Raw genomic sequence first — 22,828 nt, 5'->3', positions numbered from 1 at the left:
TCTAATGTTTTATCAGGAAGAAATGGTGATGCTATGTGATTTCAAAAGCTTAATTTTCTTCAGTATTCATTTAAAAATACATGTCTGAGCAATATCAAAATATACAGCCAAAATATTTCATCTAGAAATTCTTCAGGAAAAATGCAACAATTGCTAAAGGGCAGAGGGAATACAGAATTAATTCAAAGCCACAAGGACTAAATATCCACGATAAAAATTGGAACCACACATAAGAATTCTTTCCCCTGCCAGGACAGCCATGAATTCTGAAATTAAACACAGCAAGTAGAAACAGAAATAGCTCAAGATGCCACAAGATGATTGTCCAGCAAAGTCCTGATGCACTTACACTCCTGTGACAAACACACACTGTCATTACATGCAATATTCTGCCTCCTCCACCTGCTCCTTCTTGAAGAGCAAATAAACCAATCTTCTACCTTACAGTAATCTATATCTTTTAGGGTTCTTAGAAAGAAGTTGTTTTACCTGATGACCTCACTGCCTATAGCTGCATTTACAGAATACACTTCAAAACCTGGCTAAAACCACTCTGAAGCTGAGCCAGCAACTCCCCAAAACCACAAGAGTAAAACTGCAGCTCAATTGCAAAACATCAAAGAAAAAACCCACAACACACTAATTTAGAATCTTTATGTCCATGAGGTATCTTTTTCCCTTTTTAATGTACAGTATATGTTTCTTACATTTTAATTAAACTGTAGCGAAATACCAAGAATTGTCCAGATGCAAAAAAACTTTACAAGTTATATAAAAAATTGAAATTGATAAACATTTAATAACTACATTTTTACTTTTTCCTATAGTCACAAAATACCTGCAGCCAAAATATGTACAGCCATCACCAGACTTAAAAACACTAAGAACTATCACACAATTCCAAATTTCTTTGACCATGCTAAGAGACAGTTAAACTTAATTTCCACCACTTGGACACAACTTCATATCTTGCAGGTTTTGGTGTTGTTTTGGTTTCTTTTTTAATTTCTTGGTCTTTTTTTACTTAAAAAAGAACTTTTCTCAAAGTTAATAGTTTGGTGCTTTTTATGTAAAAAAATAAAAGACTCTTAACTTGGAGAAAAGTCAGATTTCAAGGCTTCTGACTCCTAATTTCAGCTTGCTCTGTCCAGCACACAAGTTGTATTCAATTCACAAGTAGTTTCTTGTCCCTTCTGGGCTCACTGCCTGTAAGTGACATGCTGATGAAGCAGCAGTTTACACTCAGTGTTATGAACAAGTTGTAGCAAAGTGTTTTGAAGTAATCTGCACAACAATACCATAAAAACATGAACATTATTTAATCCAAAACATTCCTAATATGCCAGAGGAAAAGTGCAGCAAGTGGAAACCTAGAATAATTTAAAGATGAAATCATTTATCTTATATTCTACAATCAACAGATTCTATCAGCATTTTATTTTAAGCAACTGTTCAAACAAATACACTCAGAAATAAAGCTACATATGGTTACAGCTATAATTGTGAAGGAGTAATCATGGAAATGGAAAAAAATATACAAAACAAGACAAACTATTTCAAGCCAAAGTATCGTGCTTGGCTTTTAAAAGCTCTCTACACCTCTGGTATACATACAATTCAATGGGAATAAAAGGTAGCAGAGCATCCCACAACAGCAGATTAAGACATAATTGCTAACAAGGTACTCCAGTCCTATGCTATACCTGACTGATAGTCACTTGCAAAGCAGGAACTAAATTCGTTTGCCTCAATTCCCTTACCACAGCCTTAATTATCCAATACATATGTAATGAACACAGGACAACTGAAAAAAAATCAGTTCCAACACTATCAGTGGGAATTCAAGCCTCCCATTTGAACACATACTAACATTAAGCTACAAAATTTGACTTGTGCTTTTATGTTCTTGCTCATCATATTGCTAAAATGAGAGCAGGGAAGGGTAAATCAGCAAAATAAAGCTACTCTTGTCCAAAAAGCCCACTGTATTAGAACTCTTTTTTTAAAAAGACAATAGAATTAGCAAAGCAAATTCAACTGGTTATATGCACATGCTATTTTTGGCACCCTAGAAATTATATACTAAGATATCACCAACTTGGAGAGAACATGTACTTTGAATCTTTGGGTAACATGACAATAAAAATTAAATTGAACAATTAAAAGGTATCACTACATTGCAACAGGCAATATAAAAAGCTGCCACCTCTTGGTTTTCACATAACACTTTCATAACAGCAGAACACATTATTTACTATAGTCTAATCACATATTCAGAGCAGTGGCACTTGCCTCACTTGTGCCAAATGGAAAAGACATGCAAATTCAAGAACTCAGGATAGTTTGTTAGCCACAGCAACACCAAATGCTTCTCAAATGCATTGAGAAATAAGTTCTACTTATAATCAGCAACGAAGTATTTTCATTTCATTCACATAAGTTTATTTCGGAAAAACAGCAAGATCAGAAGGAAAAAATAGTTTTTAATATGTGTAACTATTTCCTAAATTTAGAACACTGCAAACAACTCATACAATTGTGCAATCCTGGTAGGTTTTCTTTAAACCTTCCTGGCAGTTGAGGCATGTATGTCAACTGACAGAGGACTAATGTTGCAGACTTTCAATGTAGACTATCATATATAAGGATAATCCTCAGTTATAGGTTATTCTCATTTGATATAAATTCCTATATATATTCACATGCAATGTTTAATCCATAATATATATATGCCCATTTAAGAAAGTCAAGTAACAGGGCAGTGACTGATCATTTCACAGTGATTTTCTTGTTGCAGCAACCTATGTGAGTCACTGCCTTCTAGAGTGATTCTCAACTCAATCACATTTACTGGAAACTTTTCACTGGACTTAAGTCAACAGCACACATTTCAGCTTTTTTCACTTCAGCCTCAACTCAAAGCACACACTTCAGCTTTTGGCCAGTTTTGGGTGGTCCTGATGTAATCTGAAGTAATCACTAGCCTCAAGACATGTTTTCAAGTGCAGCAAAGCTGGAATCAGAAACCATTACAAAATACTCCAGAAAGACTCCAAAAATCATCCTAAATTCCACTAATAGCTGCATAAAGAAAACAGGTTCTCATGGTGCAAAAAATCCACACACACATTCTCTTCACTTTTAGAATACTCCAAAATTAAAGGCTGTTCTGAAAACAACTTTATGTCAACTTTTGAACACAAATACGAAGTGATGTTATTCCCCAGCTCTCTAAAAACATTTCAGTACTTATCAGCATAGTGTGTACACTACAAATCCAGAGGAATGTCTAAAGTTTTACAATTCTGGCTATCAAAGCAGCTTCACATTCCTTCACAGAAGTTACCTGCTGAAAAAATCAATACCATCTTAGCAGCTGGTCTTACTGCTTTAAGACCAACTCAGTGAGAGTTACAGATACAATTTTTAAGTGTATATGTAGGTAAAATATCTAACAGTTTTTTTCTTCCCCAAGTGTTAGTGCTTTGAGGTACCTTATTTCTGTGGACAATTCATTTTCTGCATGTCATACATTTTTACATATCCACTCCTGAATGCTACAGTCTAACAGAAGCACTTGATTACATTCTCAAGTCTTCATCTGTCACTTTTAGCCCATCTCAACAACCTGAGCTAATACTTAGAATACTCTCCATCATGACCATCAGGGGTACATTGCAGCTCATGGAAATAAAGTCACAAAGTGACACCTGTACTTTTGAGTGGCTGCACTTACATGTTCTCGTGCCAATATTTTGCAAGTGTGAAATCTTTAGCACAAAGGACACACAAATCCCTGTGCTTATTTCACCTTACAAATTCCCAATTAACTGATTTATTGCTTTTAGCTTGTATTTTTCTTCTATCCTCTCAATACTTACATGTTCTCATTTTACGTTGTCTGCTTTAAAAAGAAACAATTACAGTCGAAGCAAAAGTCAAGCTCTGTGACTCAATATACTGTCATAGTCCTGGGAACAGACTTGAACTTTACAAACATGCACCTTCTATACAGCAAACAGGTAGAGCAGCTGTTCTCACTGCCTGTCCTTTCCAGCTTCCCTTTTCCCCTTGCTTTCTTTGGGTGATATTACTTGCAGGCTTTAGATAAAAGCACACATCAAATACAGAAAACCTATAGAGCTCCTAGTAGAATAGAAGAAACAATCAAAGGGCATTCCTTAGAAGAAATTTGCCTGAGAGGAAGATATAAAGCTCAAAGCTTCAAGACAAAAGGCACCTTCATTATTCTATCATATTTTAAGTTCTGCTATCATAAAAAAAAATACAACAACAACCCAACCCTATAGAAGAAAATGCATTTTCAGCAATTATCTTATGGTTCCCTAACAGCATATGCTGCATTCTAATGCACAGGACTTTAAAAGAATACACTACTAAGATTGTGCTAATAAATTCATCCTGAAAACTCTTCCAGCATTCCAACATCTACAGTTCATGAAGAGGTTGAAAAATGCTAAACAAACATTTCCGAAGTTTATCAAGGTTTATTAAACTTTTATCAAGGTCTAGCCTTTCACTCCCAAGTCAAAGTTCTATCCTCAATACAAATTCCTCCTTCGAACAGACTCCTTTGCTAACAGCATTTCTATAAAGATGCAAACATAAGATGTGTTAAGTGTCCATCAAGCAGAGGGTGCTATTTACCTGCTGACTGCTTGGCATTCCAAGTGTAGTTTCATTCATATCACTACAAATCATACATATCACTACAAATTCCATTGCCCACTGTCAAATGCTATTATGATAGCCCAACAGCTAACCAGGTGCTTAAACCTAAAATTTGCCCATTTGATTTGCTATTGTTCCTTGATTTCCTTTTTTCTTTCAAGCACAGTTAAGTCACTGAAGTGATCTATTTTGTTGCTAACTAAAAACAGTAATAATAGCAGGAGCAATTTACACAACTAATACATGACACAAAGAAAGCTCTGTATTTCACAAATCTGTTTCTTCCTTGTCTTCAGGCTTTTTATAAACCAAGCTATATGTCTCTTACAGACCTCACCAGATGCAAAAAGAATACACAATGAATATGTATTTCAAAGGTACACAAGTGACTTACTAATCTAAACCCTCAGCAAAAATACACTGATGCATTCAACAGTTTTGCACTGCATGGCTCAGTTTTTCATTCACAGCTCTTCATACAAATGGGCAGGTCACATCTGGTAAGTTACAAAGAAGATCTGCATTTGAAAAATAGATTTTCTTTTCAACTTCTCTTTTATGAATGGAAAAGAAGTGGTTTTTTATAAAACCTGCCTCCCACAGAAACAAGGGCTCCACAGATCTCACAGTTCTGTGAACTCTTTCATGTTCCAGTGCTCCTTAAAACAGCACTAAGTCCTTATCTGAGATAGGACAGAGTGGCTGCAAGTCACTGCTGCCAGTCTTGAGAGAGGTTACTGCAGAGGACAGTCAATCCCTGCCTACATTCAAAGGCCTCAGGGCATCAGAAATGGAACATCCTTATGTAAAACTGAATTAACACATTAGCTCTGTAGCCTCAATCCAGAGCAGCAAGTTTATGAAATTAATTGAGGAGGAGGAGGAAGAAATTTTTAAGATCAGAAGGAAACCTCTTTCCTGTTAAGCATGGAAATGATGTACCTTAGTCAATGTTTAAGAGGCATTAACATTTAGATGTCAATTATTACTAGAATTAGACTTCAGTAACATTTGCTTCTTACAGTACAAAGTTAGCACTCCAGTTAAGCATTAAAGAGAAAACATTCACCAGAAGTTCAACATCTCCCTGTAAATAATTATAACTGTGTTTTGTGCAAGGAGAATCTACATTTTTGACTCCATGTAAGTTAGTATGGGAAGTCTGAGAAGGTTATACTCACTACTGTGAAAACCTTTTCAAACTCTGCATGAGAGTCTCCTATTCCTGATTTCATCATTTGAAGATAAGGAAGATGGCAGTGTGTGCAGAGTAAGCAGACAGCTTACAGTGCTGGCACTGGTATCCTAATCACATGGAACTCAGGAAAGGCTGTATTACTCAAATAACTACTTATTTTTCCAAGCAGAACTGGGAATGCAACACCAAACCCATGCTGCTGCAGCTACATTGCTAGTAACACTCAGGATAATTTATATACAGTTATGTGAGCTACAGTCACAGCAATGAATCCAGCACAGCACACGAATCTCCCTAGGAGCCTGCCAGGTATACATTCATTACACACTGTGCTCTACAGTAAGTCACACTGCAGCTGATTAGATAATTGTATAAAATGGAATTTAATTACTGTAAGTTACTATTTTACATTATGTTACTGTGAGGTCTCATATCTCAGTCCTGACCACAGCTCTATTTCTATCTATGCAAATTAAATATTATTGCTGAAAGTCATAACTGGAGAAAGGCAACACAAACATGGATAATATTGGTGAAGCTAATAGAACTTCAGTTTCCTTCATTCCCAATAAAGTTTGAAAGCAGCTGACTGAGTACCTTGTACATCATGTGTCCTGGACAGAGATCAAGTCCTAGTTCAGAATGCTAAAGTTCAAGTAATTGTTTTCAAAACTATATTTCTGTTCTTTACAGTAAGTGAAAAAATTTGCAATATTTTTACTCATTCCTATTAGTATAAAGCTTGATGTATACAGTAAAGGTCGAGCACTTTAATGTAATGAAAAAAATAATTCACATAAGTTTTGCACTAATTGTTTAGCAAATTAAGGTAGTTAAGATCTGAAGCTTACCCCCTTGCAGCAGGCTAAGTTACTTCTACATTACAATTCATATTGCTTGATTAAAAGACTGGGTAGTACACGTGAGAGTAGAATAAACATTTAAAAGTCTAGTGAAGAGTTTTGGAAGCAGTGAGTCAAAATAGGGTTAAGCTAGGTTAGGAAAATATAGAGAGGTATGTGTGATAAAGTTTGAAGGGAAGAATAACACCTGTTATTACTAAACTTACTGTTACAGGGAAGGAGGGGGAGAAGATCAAGCTTTTGGCAAGAGAACGAACAAATTTTGAAAAACGTACCTATTAGGACTAACTGGTTCATTCTGTGCTTTTAAGTTCTTCTAAAAAACTTCATCTGAGCTACCTGAGGCAAGGTTTTTGTTCTGCAACCTTTGAGAAAAGTCTGGCTACTATAAACTAGATCAAAATCTTAAATATGTTATTCTACAGGGCCACACACTATTTGGCTATAACGTGCCTGCCTTCACACAAAGAACTACATATACACAGGTCATCCATCTAGTTGCTTCACTGTCTGTGTTAAAGGTATTAAAAACCCTAGATAAAAATTTCCTGACAGCTCTGCATTAATTGCATGCCTGGGGCTGCTGAGGGCACAGTTCATGCTCAAACATTAGGTTCTAAGAAGACACCTTCCCTCCCTGACACTACATTATTTCTGTTACGACTGGTTTTCCACTGACAAAATCAGGAACACACCTCCAGGATCCTCAGTTACCACAGGAAACAAATGGTTACTTTCCAAAAGTCTCAGTCATACCCTCAATTAGCTTCAAGGTTGATTTCCTTTTTGTTTTGCTGAGTTTTGTTTTAGTATCTTACTTATAGAACATAAACTTATTTTCATTGCATTATCCTACTAGAATAGAACAGCAATAAATCTAGTGTTAAGAGACAGTCATATAAATACTTGTCACTGCTAATCTGTAGTTGCCTCCAAAGAGTCATGGCATGTTCTTGATTTTTATGGCAGCAAAGGAATTTTTGCAGGTGAAATGCCATACTTCTGCTGAGTCATTTAGCAGTTTACCAACTCCCACAATTTGCAAAGTTCTGAGGTGAAATGAAAAGGTTACTTAAAAGCTTATGACAATTTCATACAATTGGAAGGTTAAATGTGAACACTTCCAATCGAGATGACCCAGCAGGACTTGCAAAGTGTCTTGTCAAAAGACACAGAAAAGCTTAAAAGAATGAGGAAAGCAAAGCCTTCAGAAAAAGCTATTAGCACTGACTTGCTGAATGCATGTTTGATCAATGGAATCAATTTTAGTATGTAATTTTTTTTTACTCCCAGCTTTTTGGATCTTATTGAATAAAAGTTGATCTTCACATCCACTCATTTCCTCTTTTAATCTGACATTATTTCTTCAGAGAACTGAAAAAGCAATATTGAATTTTTTTTATCAGACAGCAAAGTGTTGAAAAAGCAAAAGTACATACTATTTGAAATAGCAATAAAAAGCACACACTGTCTTGACCACTGAAATTCAATATACAAAGGCAATGTCAATAGCCTAATAAAGCCAAACAGAACACAAGCCCATCTAGGTCCACTCTCCAATATACTTTACTGCTTTTAGCCTGTTTAAACAGCTCACCTGGTGCAGTAATCTCTTCAGTTTCAGCAGCTGGGTTTTCACAGCTGTGCAGTCCTGGACCATGTGCCGAAGGGTCATTTCGTCAAGCATCACAGTGTTCTCCGGTAAGCCAACCAGCTGTCTGGGAGCCTGGTAAAAATGGGGTGCTCCAAAGCTTTCCAAGTGACCAACAGGAGATTCTCGGTAGTTTGAACCCCTAAAAAATAATTAAGGGCATACAAACAGCCTTGACAAACTCGAGGCAGACAGCAAAAAGGAAGTAGAAAGGAAAGCATTATGTAAAATGGGCTGTACTTACATACTGTGGCATACAGCAGAAAGTTAACTAAATCAGAAAATGTCAAGGCTGTTGCACAAAAATGCAGAGTTTTCCTTTCCACCTCTCGCAGACTAACAACTACAGTACCCTAAAACCAGTGTATTCACCAAGACTTCTATAAACTGTCATTCTATCCTATAAGGACTACAGGATTACATCTAATTTACCAACAAATGAAAAAGTAAAAAGCAGCCCAAACTTACAAAATGCGAATAGTAAAACATTGTAGTGGTTTTCCATGGACAACAAAGTACTTTAATCAAGCATTTATACTGTCATATCAACACAAGTAACAAATATTTGGAATAAACTCAGAAGCATAACCCTCAGTGATGCTCCCACTCAGACATGTTATTCCCACACATAAAACTATTCTGAAAATGTCTAGTACTCAACATCCCTTGAGATCATTTAGTGCCAAAAGGAATTTCTCACTACTGTTTTAATTGTTTAGGAGAAGAGAGACAAGTCCTTTACCTGTTCAAATCATTTTTACCATGGATAAAATGATCAGTATGGCCAAGATGATAGTGATCCTGTGTATTCCATCGCTGTTGTGGTGCTCTTTTCCAGAATCCTTCCTGATGCTGTCTAGCATTTCTGTCTTGTCTATCATAACGGCTCATATTTTCACATTCCTCTACAAAGAGCATAAAGTTTGTAAAAAAAATAAATTTGTAGCATTTGTTCCTAGGACCTTGCAAATGAAATATTTACTATGTGCTAGTAACAGATGTGCTGTAAAATCCGTGGGGTTTACTTTTTAAAGTGATCCAAAGCAGTATGCATTTTAGAACTGCCAAGCAGACTTTTACAATGATGCCACATTCACACAGGATCCAGCCTTAACAGTACTGCCAGTTTAAGTAGAAAATCATCCTGTTTTCTAGATGTGGTTTTCTAGTTGAGCTATGGGGAGAAAAGAAATCCAGAAGCAACAATTTTCTGTCTTTCTTACTGACCATATCTTCAGGCCTTTAAAAAGTTCTAACAACACACAAATGCAGAAAGACAACATAGAACAAAAGGCCATTACTGCACTCCAAAAGAGAATAGTTTCTTTACTTAAAATAGAGATAGATCTCATCCTACTCATCTTGTTTATTTTTCAGCATGAGAGACATTTAAGCTTTATTTACCTATACAACCAGCATGATTTAAAACACAGAAACAAAAGAATATCTTTAAAACATTAGCTTCTTCAAAGCAATGCAGATTCCACAAACTTCCTAAGGGAGCAAACGCTATATTTGGCAACAGCCTGCAAACAACTAGAAAGCCAAAAGAACTGCTACCCGGGCAGTCAGACAGCAAAAAAAGTCAGAAACTGCTATTCTACCATCACACTTTCTCCTTCACTTACCCCAGGAGTTTTTCCTCACATTGTCAGTCCTTTGCTAGGAGAAAAACTCCACACAAGAGCACATTGTTTATTTGACTGCCTGGTCAGGCAAGTTGCGCACAAGACGCTCACAAACAGGCCCTTCCTTCCTGCCCCGCTCCCAGCCTGCGTGTGCTTGGGAAGGGAGCCCAGTCCTACCCTGTGATTTAAAACTGCCATCCTCACTCGCTGCATACTTGTTGAGCTAGAACTGTTTCTATAAATAGTGGCCAAGCGGCATCCCAGACTCCAAAGTGAAACTAGGAGAGTTTCTGAGGACCTGGAAAGTCTCGAGGCTGACGTCAGTGAAGTCGCACTTAATCATGGAAAAAGGGCTGGCAAAAAGGGTTGTTAAACATTCACATAACAAATACTCATACCTGCAAGTCAGTTTTTATTACTTAGCTCAAGAAGCAAAAAAAAAAAATGTAAGAAAATAAACTTATCCACATAAAGTACCAGAAGATTTATTTTCCTTTAGCAGCATCTTTCTACGGATCGTAACATGACCATTAAGAACAAAATAAGCCCTCAAAAAGTTAGAAGGAATTTTGATTTTCAGCTTTGGAAAATTAAATTGAGACACTGAGTAAAGACACATGGATATTAACCAACAGCAAAAGTTATGCTTTTTCATGTGGTCACGTTCACATAAGGGAAAGCCTAGACATGGCTTTGGAATTCTTCTTTCCAGATCCTCTCTGCTAAAAATACAGTGATTTCAAGGTATGAAGTGATTACAACAGAGATACCCAGTTTATGCCACATTCATTTCATAAGGAAACCCAACCTCTTAAAAAATGCCAAAAGTAACAGTAATTAGCTTTAATATTTTTGTGGCATTCACCCTTAAAACAAATGGCTTTTTAGCAGTTTTTACCTTACTAATTTGAAATGGAATTACTGATGTAAATGCAGTGCCTGGTTCATAAACAAGGATACTCACAAGGAATTGATCTACCCTTTATAATTGTTTATTAGCTTTTTCCCCAACAGAATTAGAATCATCCTTATTGAAAGAATATGCCCTAGGCTTGGATTCCTAACCATTCTGGAAAATTAACTAAGTAAAAAAAAAAAAATTTCACACCTGCCAGGGTTGAAAAGTTGCATCCTAGCTGTGTTGTCAATAAATGCCTTTCACACAAGTACTTTGGAAAACTTATTCTGAGATTTAGAAGATTAAGTACTGAACTTCATATGTGCACAGTGTTAAAACATGATGAGCCATCATTGTGGTAGATGGAAAATCATGTATTTATTCACTGCTAATTTGGCTTTGCAGGAGTCTTCACCCAAAGAACTCTCAAAAAAACTGGAAGACATCTTGAAAAAAACAAATATTAAATCTTAAGGCTTCTGTTACCCTGAATTGTATAAAATATATTAGATGTTGCCTTTTTGTAGAAGAAAAGAAATAATTATCTCCAAGAACTATATTGTCATTCACCAAAGCTAAAACAGTGCTCTCCCAACATTTTCAAATACAGCTTAAGTGTGAGACTGAAAGACTAACTTAAAACTTGGAAACAGCAATAACAACCAACCACCAGCACCAGCATCACCACCATAATAATTTTAAGGAAAAACAACAGTGTGAAGCAAGGTTGCACTTTTATTCAAGTCGGCAAATTTTTAACCTGAGAATTCTTCAACTATAAGATTTGTGTTCGGGAAAACAAATATCACACTTTCTACATTTCAGAAATGAACAGCTGTTACTTTGAAAAAACCAACACAATTTGAAGAGTGCATTGACTTCTTAATTCAAGAGTCAGAACAATGCAACTCAAACAGCTCTTAAAACCCCTAAAGCAGTTTCACAGTAAGATTGCTTGGCTAATTTACTAACCTTTGTCATGAGGTGGGTCCTCAGGCAGGTCCACATCAAGCATAAGATCATCATCTTCAAGATCACATGAATCAAGATTATTCAAGATATCCTGCAAGAAAGAAGAAGTGAGATACAGCAACTTTCATGATATTTGTTGACCCTACTGTCCTAAGAAGTTGATTTCAATATTTTGGCACATTTGTGTTGTACACCTACCCAATGTTACCAGCAGCTTAGTCTCTCTAGAGGCAAGGATTAACCCTACTCAAGAGCAGCTACACAAACAACAATCATCACACCTCCAGTATATCACAATAAGTGTTAGATGAAACAAAGGTGGATTGCCTGACACCTATGGAATAGTCCAAATACTTTTCTACTCATTAATATCCCACTTTCTCCCCAACTAGAAGCATTTTTAGAACTAAATTACTTTGCTCACAATGAAGTCAAAAAGAGTTTTGTGAAGAGATATTAAATCCCCTTTTTCAGCTCTCATATTATCATGGCATCATTGAAAGGAAGTTGGGGAAACCTATGATATCTTGACTTTTGGGCCAACAAAGCTTCAAATATGCCATTATCAGCATTAAGCTCTGCTTCCTTTTGTCTTTAAGGCTGTGATTCATATCAAGTTGTTCCTAAACCTACCAAAAGTCATTTTCCACAGGTGTGCTAATAGTACAAGGACATGCAATAAAATGTTAGCACTAAATGGAATTATATATATCAAGCACAGTCAGTCAGGTATATTAAAGAAAAAGGACTGTAGTGAGGGCAAGTCAAGCCAGTACTAAAAAGACAGAGACTGACCCTTCTTCCTTAAGGAATACCAACAGCCAAATAAGTTTCAGAATGATTTCTGACTGGATAATAACGTGATCATCAAATGCTTAATTGAATACTTCTATACAGGCTATGAACACACTAGAAAACAATACTCCTTAGGAAAGCTATGCCTTTGCTGGCTGCCATTTGTTAGATTTGCTTTGTCACAGACAGGAGAAAAGAGAGAATAACAACAGTTTAAACTGTTGCTCCAGCTGTTCTTCAGCAACCTTCCTACAGTGCTCACAAAGGACTACTGCATCTTATTGTCAATGGTGACAGGAGCTAAGTGCATTTTAAGATTTTTTGGGGGGTTTGTGACACAGAACATGAAACATTCTACACTTCTGCAGGGGATGTTATTTATTGACTTCGGAGGGTGAGTGTGAGATGAAAATAGTTCATATGCACTTTGGGAAACAAACAATACCAAGGAAAGATGGAATACTTAAGACAGAACCACATGGTTTTGTTTTATTTCAGGGTCCTACCTGAAATGTTTTGTTCAGAAAGATGGAATACTTAAGACAGAACCATGGTTTTGTTTTATTTCAAGGTCCTACCTGAACTGTTTTGTTCGCAAATATTATTCTAAGTATTCACAGGAGAAAAATAGGAAACCCTATATATCAAGGCATGGCAAAAAATAATAAAACCAACTACAGAAAAGCTTCGCAGAGAAATGGAAGCCATTTAAAGGAAACACAGATAATTGATTTGGGAGAACAAACTGCCTGCATATAGTTGTTTCTTTTTATTCCCATTTACCTACGTTTTTTCAGGAACTAAAAGATTTTGAACTAACGTATTTTTAAAACAATTCTGCAAATCGCAGAGAAATGGAAGCCATTTAAAGGCAACACGGATAATTGATTTGGGAGAACAAACGGCCTGCATATATTTGTTTCTTTTTATTCCCATTCACCTATGTTTTTTCAGGAACTAAATGATTTTGAACTAAGGTATTTTTAAAACAATTCTGCAAGATTTGGCATGTTTGAGAAGCAGTTTTGGTTTGTTAGCTGGTAAATTGTGTCTGCGATCAAGCAGTTTTGGTTTGTTAGCTGGTAAACTGTGTCTGTGATATGCTTTGATCTTCCAAATTAGTATGAACAAGCATTATTTTCTTCTACTGCAGGAACCTTAATGAGCATGACAAACTGCAAACAGTGGCCACAAACACAAAGTTGAAAACCTTTGCTATTGCTGTGCAAATGCATTTCAGAACACATAGTATAAAACCAAAGCATGTCAGAGTGTTAACGAGTAAACCTAGATGAGCCACTTCACTATCTTTGTATCAGAACTTGGGAAGTCTAATGGTGTCAAAGAAGGTCAGCATTTGAGATGCCAAACATACTTTTCTGTCAAGAGCACATTTCAATATGCTTCCCTAATTATACATTCCTGCAGCACACTGAGGAAACTCCAGGAAAGGAAACTCCATGCTAGAAAACACAACTGTGAATACCAAGTCTTTGTAATCGCTGGGCCATGTGTGAATGCACTTTGAGCATTTCCCAATGCTAAGCTACTTGGGAAACATAATAGACAAGTAGATGTCAGCAATGTCATCTTGAAATAGCTGTAAGATAAAGTGCAGGTTTCATCAACACATTAGTACATATAAAACCTGTATTTAGAGACTTCCATTGTTATTCTTTCTACTGTATAACAAACTGCAGTCACACAGTTAATAAAGTGTGCTTAGCAGCAGCTATCATCACCTAGTGATTCTGGGCAACGAGCTCAAACACAACAGGAAATAAAATTCTTTACAAATGCATCAGCTCCAACCCTACAGAATATTACATGTTTCAAAGATTAATAAAAGCTAGAGTGAGAGAAGAATCTGGTTTTATTGAAAAGGATAATGCATATTAAAAGGGGCACGTTCTTCACAAGACTGATTTAGCACAGATTTTCAAGATGATACAACCTAGGAAGAGATTAATTTTGGGACTGCAAAATCCCAAGTCAAACTACAAGGCTGACCCCAAACTCTCCCTCCAGAAAGGTTTTCAGCTGAACACAGGCAGTAGTGTTTTGTTTGCTTCCTGTAACAGAACAAGGAAAGCATTAGATGACTGAGACACAGATGACCTATGAGTACTGGTATTAGAACTGAGTAACCCGAGAACCCCAATAGCTGGGAACCCTCCATATTGCATAAGGACATGGGATAAGAGTCAGAGAGGCAAGAGTAAGGCACGCCACGTGTGTGCAATGGCACCACATTTAGCAAGTTTACTTGAATGTTCTGCAAATTCTTTCTGTAGTCATTGTCCTCAGGTGCTATGACTTACCACAGGTTAATGAAGCACCTACAGCTCACCCACAACAGTTTGGGTTCCTAGCCCAATCTGTTGGATGTGTAGAGTTCAGCATCTCTTTCTTGAGAGGCAAAACAATATTCAGTTAAGACCAATGCTTTGCAGACTGCTGTACTGCAGTGCAGACACTTTTGCTCAAACTGAACAACTTCACATTTCAATGTGAATTCATGTCCACCATAAGAAACTGGTGGACATTATGGAGCAAAACATTCTTTTCAAAATGTTCAGTTTCTAAAAATTCCTCATGCAACATGCATCATAAGCTTTCTCTTCCACTGAAGAGCAGTATTTTTCTGACCATGAATTTGAGTTCAATTTAGCTTAACAGCTAGACCAGAGCAAGAGGGCTGATGCACAGCTCTCCCATTTCTTGAGCTAAGTACTGTAAGGTTATAACAAGCAAAAATAAAGCATAAAGTGCCCAAATTAATGGAGAGATATTAACATTTTCTCCCTATTAAACATAAAAAATGTGGACCAGTGAAAGCTTATATCACAATGTCTACCACACTGAAATTAAGAAAAAAAAGGTAGAAGTCAGGCATTTGGGTTAGTGCAGAAATACAAAACAATTCCAGATAAAGAGCCCTCAAAGAAATAATTTCAGAGGGTGTTCACAGTATTGAGAGAAGTCTAACCTCAAACTACCAATGCCAAGTTATATTTTGCTTGAAAAGCAATTGCTTTGAGGTAGTCATGAACTGGGGATGAATATTAGGAACAATATTTTACCTGTTTCCACAACTCAGGATCTCAGACCTCATTCATTTTTCCTGCCTTTAGGAAGTAGACAGGTAAAGGAAAATAACTCCTTGGTTTTGTTACTTATTTACTGACTTAGATCACTTAGGATGAAAAAAGACCACAGCAGAAGGTAAGCATAAGCAAAGGGAGAGAACTACCAAAAGAATCTGGCCAAAAAACAGGGAAGTGAAGTGAAGCATTTGAGAGTAGCACAGAAACTAATAAAGTATCATTTCAGATACTTGAAGAATGAATAAAAACAAACACTGCAGAGACTGGGTAAATCAGTCATCTGGAGGGCAGTTAAAGGACAATTGCCAAAGTCAACTAGAATTCAAGGCTGACAGTAGAGAAGAGGACGACCTCCAGGGACATTTTCAACGCTACTTCAGCATTTGACAACACCCCAGAGAGAGTCAGAGATAAATAAAGAAACAGGAATTCGATACAAGTCTCCAAAAAGGCAATGTTACACCAGAACTCAACAGAACTGTTAAGTAAAGGCAGGAAACAGAGACAGAAGATATGGACAGAGAAAAGCATATACTGTACTAGAGGGCTGAAGAGAAAAACCCACTGAAAACAAAGTTGTTAGAACAGAAAAAAACATCCAGGGAAGAGAAAGGATAGAACTCTGCAGGGTATCAAAAATAGGATAGATAGTTATTTTAAATGCTGTACATTCCAAGTCACATTAAAGATAATTAAGCCAAACATCCGAACAAGCATTTTGTAATTTTGTCCATGCCCTGCAACAGAAGGTTGCTGTGACAACAAACGTCACAAGAACTTCGTTCTGAAAATCCAAAACATTTTATGTTTAACTGTTAAATATGATGGTCCTAAAAAAAAGACTTGTCGAAAACATTTTTATATAGGCAATTCATGTTCTACCTAGGTTTACTGAAAGTAGATAGGAATTAATTATTAACTTATTATCTGTATCTTAAGCTGCTACGCTTGCTGCTTTTTTAATTATAAAATCAGATGTCAGGCTGTGTAAAAAATCTGAAATGGAATAGCACAACAAAGGAAGAGATAGAAGAAATTCAGAAATATTAACCATTCTGTTGAGACTTCACCGATTCATAAGCAACAGCACTCAAACATGCAGCCCAAGCTACACCCCAGTGCCACAAGCAGCACTCCTTGACTGCCACATCTAGGTCTCAGCAGCAAGTCCACAAGGAAAACTGAACAGGGGGAAACATTTTAAGCATCCTTCTGCAGCATTCCCTGCCTGATAACAGAAAGCCATCAGCAATGAGCATAAGCAATGACAGAGGAGCAGCAGAGGCAAAGCAGACCCCCCTACTCAACTCACTGCCTCCAGCCTGTTTGCATAAAAAGCCTACAGAGACCAAAAGTTCAGCATTGCTTTTACAGTTCATCTAACAAACAATGGAGAATTTTACACTATAAAGCAATATGTAATTGTCACAGCTACTCTTCACTGGCAGAAATAACCGTCAGTGATTCTCACTCCACTGGCTTGCACTTGTATTAAAAGTAGAAGGTTTGGCTTAAAGGAAAATAGGGAAGCTTCAAATAATTCTCAGCTGAGAAAGGAACCAAACAACCTCAAAATTCACATGAACACCATTGACCAGGAAGAGCTCAGTTGTTTCCTCTGTGCAGTAAGTTTTAATCCCTACCCTAGTGAGACTTTTGGAGTAACCTGAATACAATATGTTATACAACACTGATGTGTTCTATTCTCACACAGTCAGCTATTATAATACACTTGTTTTTAATTAAAACCAAAACAATCCTCAAATACCTCCCAACTATTTTGGAAAGATTCTATTTCAACCAATCCCTAAATGAACTGCTAACAACACAGGCAGTGTACCCTCACTTACTGCACTGCTGCAAAAGTGTATTCTGGCCACATTAGTCTGACTTATTTCAGCAGTATCAACTGAACCAAAAACCTGAGAAACACCTCAGATATGGAAAAATTGTGCTTTGCTGACTTTCCAGTCTAAAGGAGGACAAGAATTACAGGTATAACATGACATCAGATTGCAGTTGGTATCAACGTGGCCTGAATGCAATGTCAGGAGTTCTTCAAACAGCAAGAAAACCCCATCTTCAGAGCTGTGGAGGCACTAAGGCTGAAACTGTGTGGGCACATTTCATTCAGAGGGACCACAGCTGTGTGTACTATGAAAGCAATTCACCTCAACATGTAGAAGAGATTGCCCCTTCCCTAAATTTCCTATGCTCTCCAATAGAAAACACAGAAAGACTCAACAGCAATGCTCCTCTAACATATCAGGACAGCATCTTAAGGAAAACAGGAGGAGTAAAAGGAAATTGTGTGTCAATCTAGGAGTTTTTAATCAAGTTATCTGCAAAACATTGAGAAAACCAGTTAGATGTATGTCTCTGCCTTACACATTTTTTCAAAATGCTTTCTTGTTTATACTAAATAGAGAACTTGGAAAAATACTCCAACTTTAAGACAACTGTTCTCTTTGAGTACATGTTTATCCCCTCAGTACAGTGTGAAGTTTCTAGAAGCAAGGAAAACAACATGTGAGACAAAAATTCAGCAATACCATTAGATCAAGTACACTGGAATAAATCTGAAGTCCTCCTGTCATTTAAAAATCATGCTACTTGGTGGAATAAAGAAAAACATTAAAAGGAATAGCTATAAACTGACACAGTAACTGCATATCCAGTGTTGTGTTTCAAACTCACACAGGAAATACCCCTAATGAGCTTATGAAGTAACACAAGTGCTAACCTCCACCAGCATTAATTCTCCTATTTCACACAACACATTAGCTGCTGCCCTTTCCCTCTCTCCAGCATACAAATCCAGAAGTGTAATTAACAGCTACCACAAACGAGTGGGACACACGAGTACAAATGAAGTTGCCTTACTTGATTTTACCAGCCAAAACAGCATGAGAACATTTACTGTCAGTTCTGAATCAAGCAGCTCTCAAAGGCATATATGCTTTCCCATCCCAAAGGAAAAGTGGTCATTTGCTATAAAAGGTTGTTCACAAAATGTCATGCCTCTCAAACCAACATCACAAGAGGTTTGTGCCCTGTAATCTAGACACATAACCTCTTAATAATGTTTGACAGGAGGGACACCTACATCACACAAGACACAGGCAGAAACGCTACCTCATTAAGTGATTCAGTTCCTCACTACCTCCCCTTGCTGTAAGAGTTAAACTCTGAAGTTGCAGACTAGAGCAGAGGTGGGAGGGTAGAGAGTGGCTATTTTCACTCAGAAGGCAGTACCTCTTAAACCACAGCCTCTGCTTTCATGACACGTTCTTTCTCTGCCACAAGCAGAATCCTCTCTGCCAGCAAAGCACACTGAAGGAATGGCTGAGGAGCTCTGCTAACAGGACATGCTCAAACAAGGTCCTTCCCTTAGCTCTGTATTGGCAAGTAATAACACAGACCAAGTTTTTCAGAGCAGCTGCAATGTTTTCTACTAACTGGACATATTAATCAACAATGCTCTCTGACTAATTCAGTATGTTCACAAATATTATGTTCATAATGAAGACTAAGTGCAGAAAGATGACATTGACTTTTGGGCTTGGAAATCAGAAACATTGTCCAATGGTTTTCTAAATGTAAATTTTTAGGCATGCCAAAGATTTTTAGAAACTGAGAAAGTGGAAAAGAAATGTCACAGATTTGTATACTTGGACAATTGGAAACAATAAAAATAATTACATTGATCTAAAGAAAACTATATAATTAGAGCAGCACAATAAGAATAATTTTCATCAGATAGTGAAACATGGCATGAATACGTTGGGACAAAAGAGTGAGCTTAAACAGGGATTACCAACCACAGTAACTTCCAGTAACTGGCAGGTGAGTGAAAAACACCTTTCAAGGCTGACACCTGTATTAGATGCCAATCCCAGAATCACTTTATTGCTGAGCAGGAAGTTTGGCCACTTTACAAATTACTGAAAACTAAGAGAAAGCTTCTTCACAGGGATATTCTCAGCAGAAATGGCAGCTTGCCAGATAATGCATCTCCAAGAAACCTTTCTATATCACAAGTACAAATTCAGACATGGTGTTTGCCATTTTCTAGAACGCATCAGTAAGACCTAAAATCTCACTGAAGACTTCCTGTGCTACTATGATATCTCTTGCCAAGAAAAATATTGGCCTAACCCAAAAGTCAGATTTTCAGGAAGAGAAGTGTGAAGGGCCAATGAATTATTCAATCTGTCCTGCAGGACAAGATTTCTTGGTGATGAACACAACAAATGAAAATTCTCTGAGCAGATGCAGAAAACAGACCACACTGCCATTCTGCATTAGTGATGCTGGGTGTTACACAGCTCTATCCATAAAACATGTTCTCCAGCATGCTGGGCACGGAGGGAACCGCTGAAGGAGGTGCAATACAAATTGCAAACTATCTGACACCCTCTGGGTTTGCTCTTAGTCACTTCCCAGAAGGTACACGGATACTTTGCACACTACAGTGTATCCACACCCAATTAGACATACGGACCTCTGAGAAGTTCAATTACTGCCCATATACATCTCCATCAGATGATTTCTGAAGTGCCTTTACCACTGGTTTGCTTGAAGACTGTCTAGGTAATAGATAAAATGACCTCTCCCTACACTGTCACTAAATCCTCACAGTCAGTCCCACTACTCTGACATAGCAGTGAAACCTGATACTGATTTCCACACCCATAGGGAGAGACTGCTCAGTTTCCTTCCCTGTGGTCCAGTTCTGTCACAACAGGGGCCACTTAAATTTGGCAGTTGCAGTAAGGACTAAAAATCTCTGAGGTTTTATAGCCTTGTTAGGCAGCATCTTCAGGTGTCAAAAAGGCAGCAACTATTTCAAAATCCAAGTTATCCTAATACAGTTATAACACAATTCCCAAAGACTAGAACAATGATAATTAATTCAATAGTCATACCACAAGAATAATGCCTTCTCCTTAACAGAATCATAGAATCAGCTGAGTTGGAAAAAACCTCCAAGATCATCAAGTCCAACCCTACCGTGGTTACTAGACCATGGCACTAAGCAGTCTCACCTTGAAAACCTCCAGGGATGGTGAATCCACCACCTCCCTGAGCAGCCCATTCCAACGTCTGAGCACTCTATACGTAAAAAATCTCTTCCTAATATCCAACCTAACCCTCCCCTGGCAGAGCTTGAGTCTGTGCCCTCTTGTCCTGCTGCTGGTTGCCTGGGAGAAGAGACCAACCCCCACCTGACTCCAACCTCCTGTCAGGGAGTTGCAGAGGGTGAGAAGGTCTCCCCTGAGCCTCCTCTTCTCCAGGCTGAACACCCCCAGCTCCCTCAGCCTCTCCTCATGGCACTTGTGCTCCAGTCCCTTCACCAGCCTCGTTGCTCTTCTCTGGACCTGCTCCAGCACCTCAATGTCTCTCCTGAGCTGAGGGGCCCAGAAATGCACACAGTGTTCAAGGTGTGGCCTCACCAGCAGGGGAAAACCTGTACCTCCTTTCAACCTCATATGCTCAGTCAAGTACTAGACACCTAGTCATGTGATCAGTTCTCACTGTACCAAATTATCTAGCAAAATAAAAATAAATAAAAAATACCTAACCACAAATTCAGAAGTGTGTATTTATTAATGTCGTAAGGAATTTCAGCCAGAACAGCACTAAGGCAAAATGATCCTTTGGTTTCAGGAGGTGCTGGTTTTACTGGGATGGAGTTAATTTTCTCAGTAGCTGGTACAGTGCAGTGTTTGGATTCAGAGTGATTATCTTGTTGATAGTACACTGATCTTTTGGTTTCTGCTAAGTTGTGTTTATCCTAAATCAAGGCCATTTTCTTTCTTGTGTCTTATGCCCTGCCAGTGATAAGGTACACAAGCAAACTGGGAGGGTGTATAGCTGGGACAGGTGACCTGAGCTAGCCAAAGGGATATTCCCCACCAGGGCACATCATGCCCAGTCTATAAGCAGAAGGGTCGATCCGGGGGGAGGTTTGTGGTTGTGCCTGTCCACGGGTGGTGAGCAATTGTATTGGGCATCACTGATTTTGTTCTTTTTATTATCCATTAGCATTTTAGCTCATTCTGCTCTTTATATTAAACTGTTCTTATCTCAACCTACATATTTTACTTTATTTTTTCTCCTCCCTATTCCTCCAGGTTGGGGGGGGGAAGAGGGGAAGGAGGGAGTGTGAGCAGCTGCTTGGTTCTTGGCTGCTGGCTGGGGTTAAACCACCACATGGGCACAGAACAAATTCAGACCCTTCTTAAGGAAGTGCCCAATTGAAGTACACAGATTACTTTTAGGAAGCATGATGGGAGCAGAAGATGGAATTAATTCTCTAGATTAACTTAACCTTTTGTCAGCCAGAAGACATGCACTCTATGAAATGAGGAAATACAATCAGTCAACACTGTCCATCTGAGTACAGACTGTCAAAAAACATGTCTTTTTTTTATAGCTGTTCTCTGCTTTCAGAAAGATCTGTATTGTTCTTTGCAAGTTGAAAAGCAGAAGGGACTCAAATTTCACTTGATGAAAGTTTCCCAAATGCTACTTTAAAAGCAATCCTTATATATCTGAATAGCTCCTTTATTCTATATTTTTACATTATGTTAGACATACTTGCACTTTAATTTTTATTACAGCTGTAACCTTAGAGTCCAAAATTTCAAAAGCTCCTTACAGAGCAACAACTAGGGCTTTGGCATTAAGCTCCTGAAGAGAAAGATGAGCTAAAAAAAGGAAGATGGGTAGAAAATAATACCTAGAACAATTCACTCTAAGAAAATAAAGGCCTTGCAACTACACAGATTACAAGTCTGAACTCATGTAATTAATTACTCATTTGAGAAATCAAACTGGCAATTTAAAGTTTACTATGAAGTAATTTTGAGAAGTGACTTATTAAAAAAAATTGAGGTAATTAACACTAAATTACTTGTAAATCACTAAATTAGTGAAAGAAATTAGTGACTGAACTGAACAATTCTATTTTAGCAAGTTCATTTTCTCTACCTCCAAGAAGTAGAACATATTTCACTGT

At 37.6% G+C, this 22,828-nt stretch overlaps 1 protein-coding gene across 2 annotated transcripts in view; it reads right to left on the bottom strand.

The window, feature by feature from the left end:
• CCSER2 (coiled-coil serine-rich protein 2) overlaps positions 1 to 22,828 on the bottom strand; it is a 51,972-nt gene that overhangs the window by 22,448 nt on the left and 6,696 nt on the right. For both annotated transcript variants that reach the window (XM_009070444.1, XM_009070445.1), the window contains 3 exons: positions 11,903 to 11,993; positions 9,147 to 9,309; positions 8,351 to 8,546 (listed from right to left, as the gene is read on the bottom strand). In XM_009070444.1, coding sequence (XP_009068692.1) covers positions 8,351 to 8,546; positions 9,147 to 9,309; positions 11,903 to 11,993 — 450 coding nt within the window. The remainder of the gene's footprint in view (positions 1 to 8,350; positions 8,547 to 9,146; positions 9,310 to 11,902; positions 11,994 to 22,828) is intronic.

The sequence above is a fragment of the Acanthisitta chloris genome, unplaced genomic scaffold (genome assembly GCF_000695815.1).
Source record: "Acanthisitta chloris isolate BGI_N310 unplaced genomic scaffold, ASM69581v1 scaffold3162, whole genome shotgun sequence".
In the NCBI taxonomy this organism is placed as follows: domain Eukaryota; kingdom Metazoa; phylum Chordata; class Aves; order Passeriformes; family Acanthisittidae; genus Acanthisitta; species Acanthisitta chloris.
This window is presented reverse-complemented; position numbering and strand designations above follow the sequence as displayed.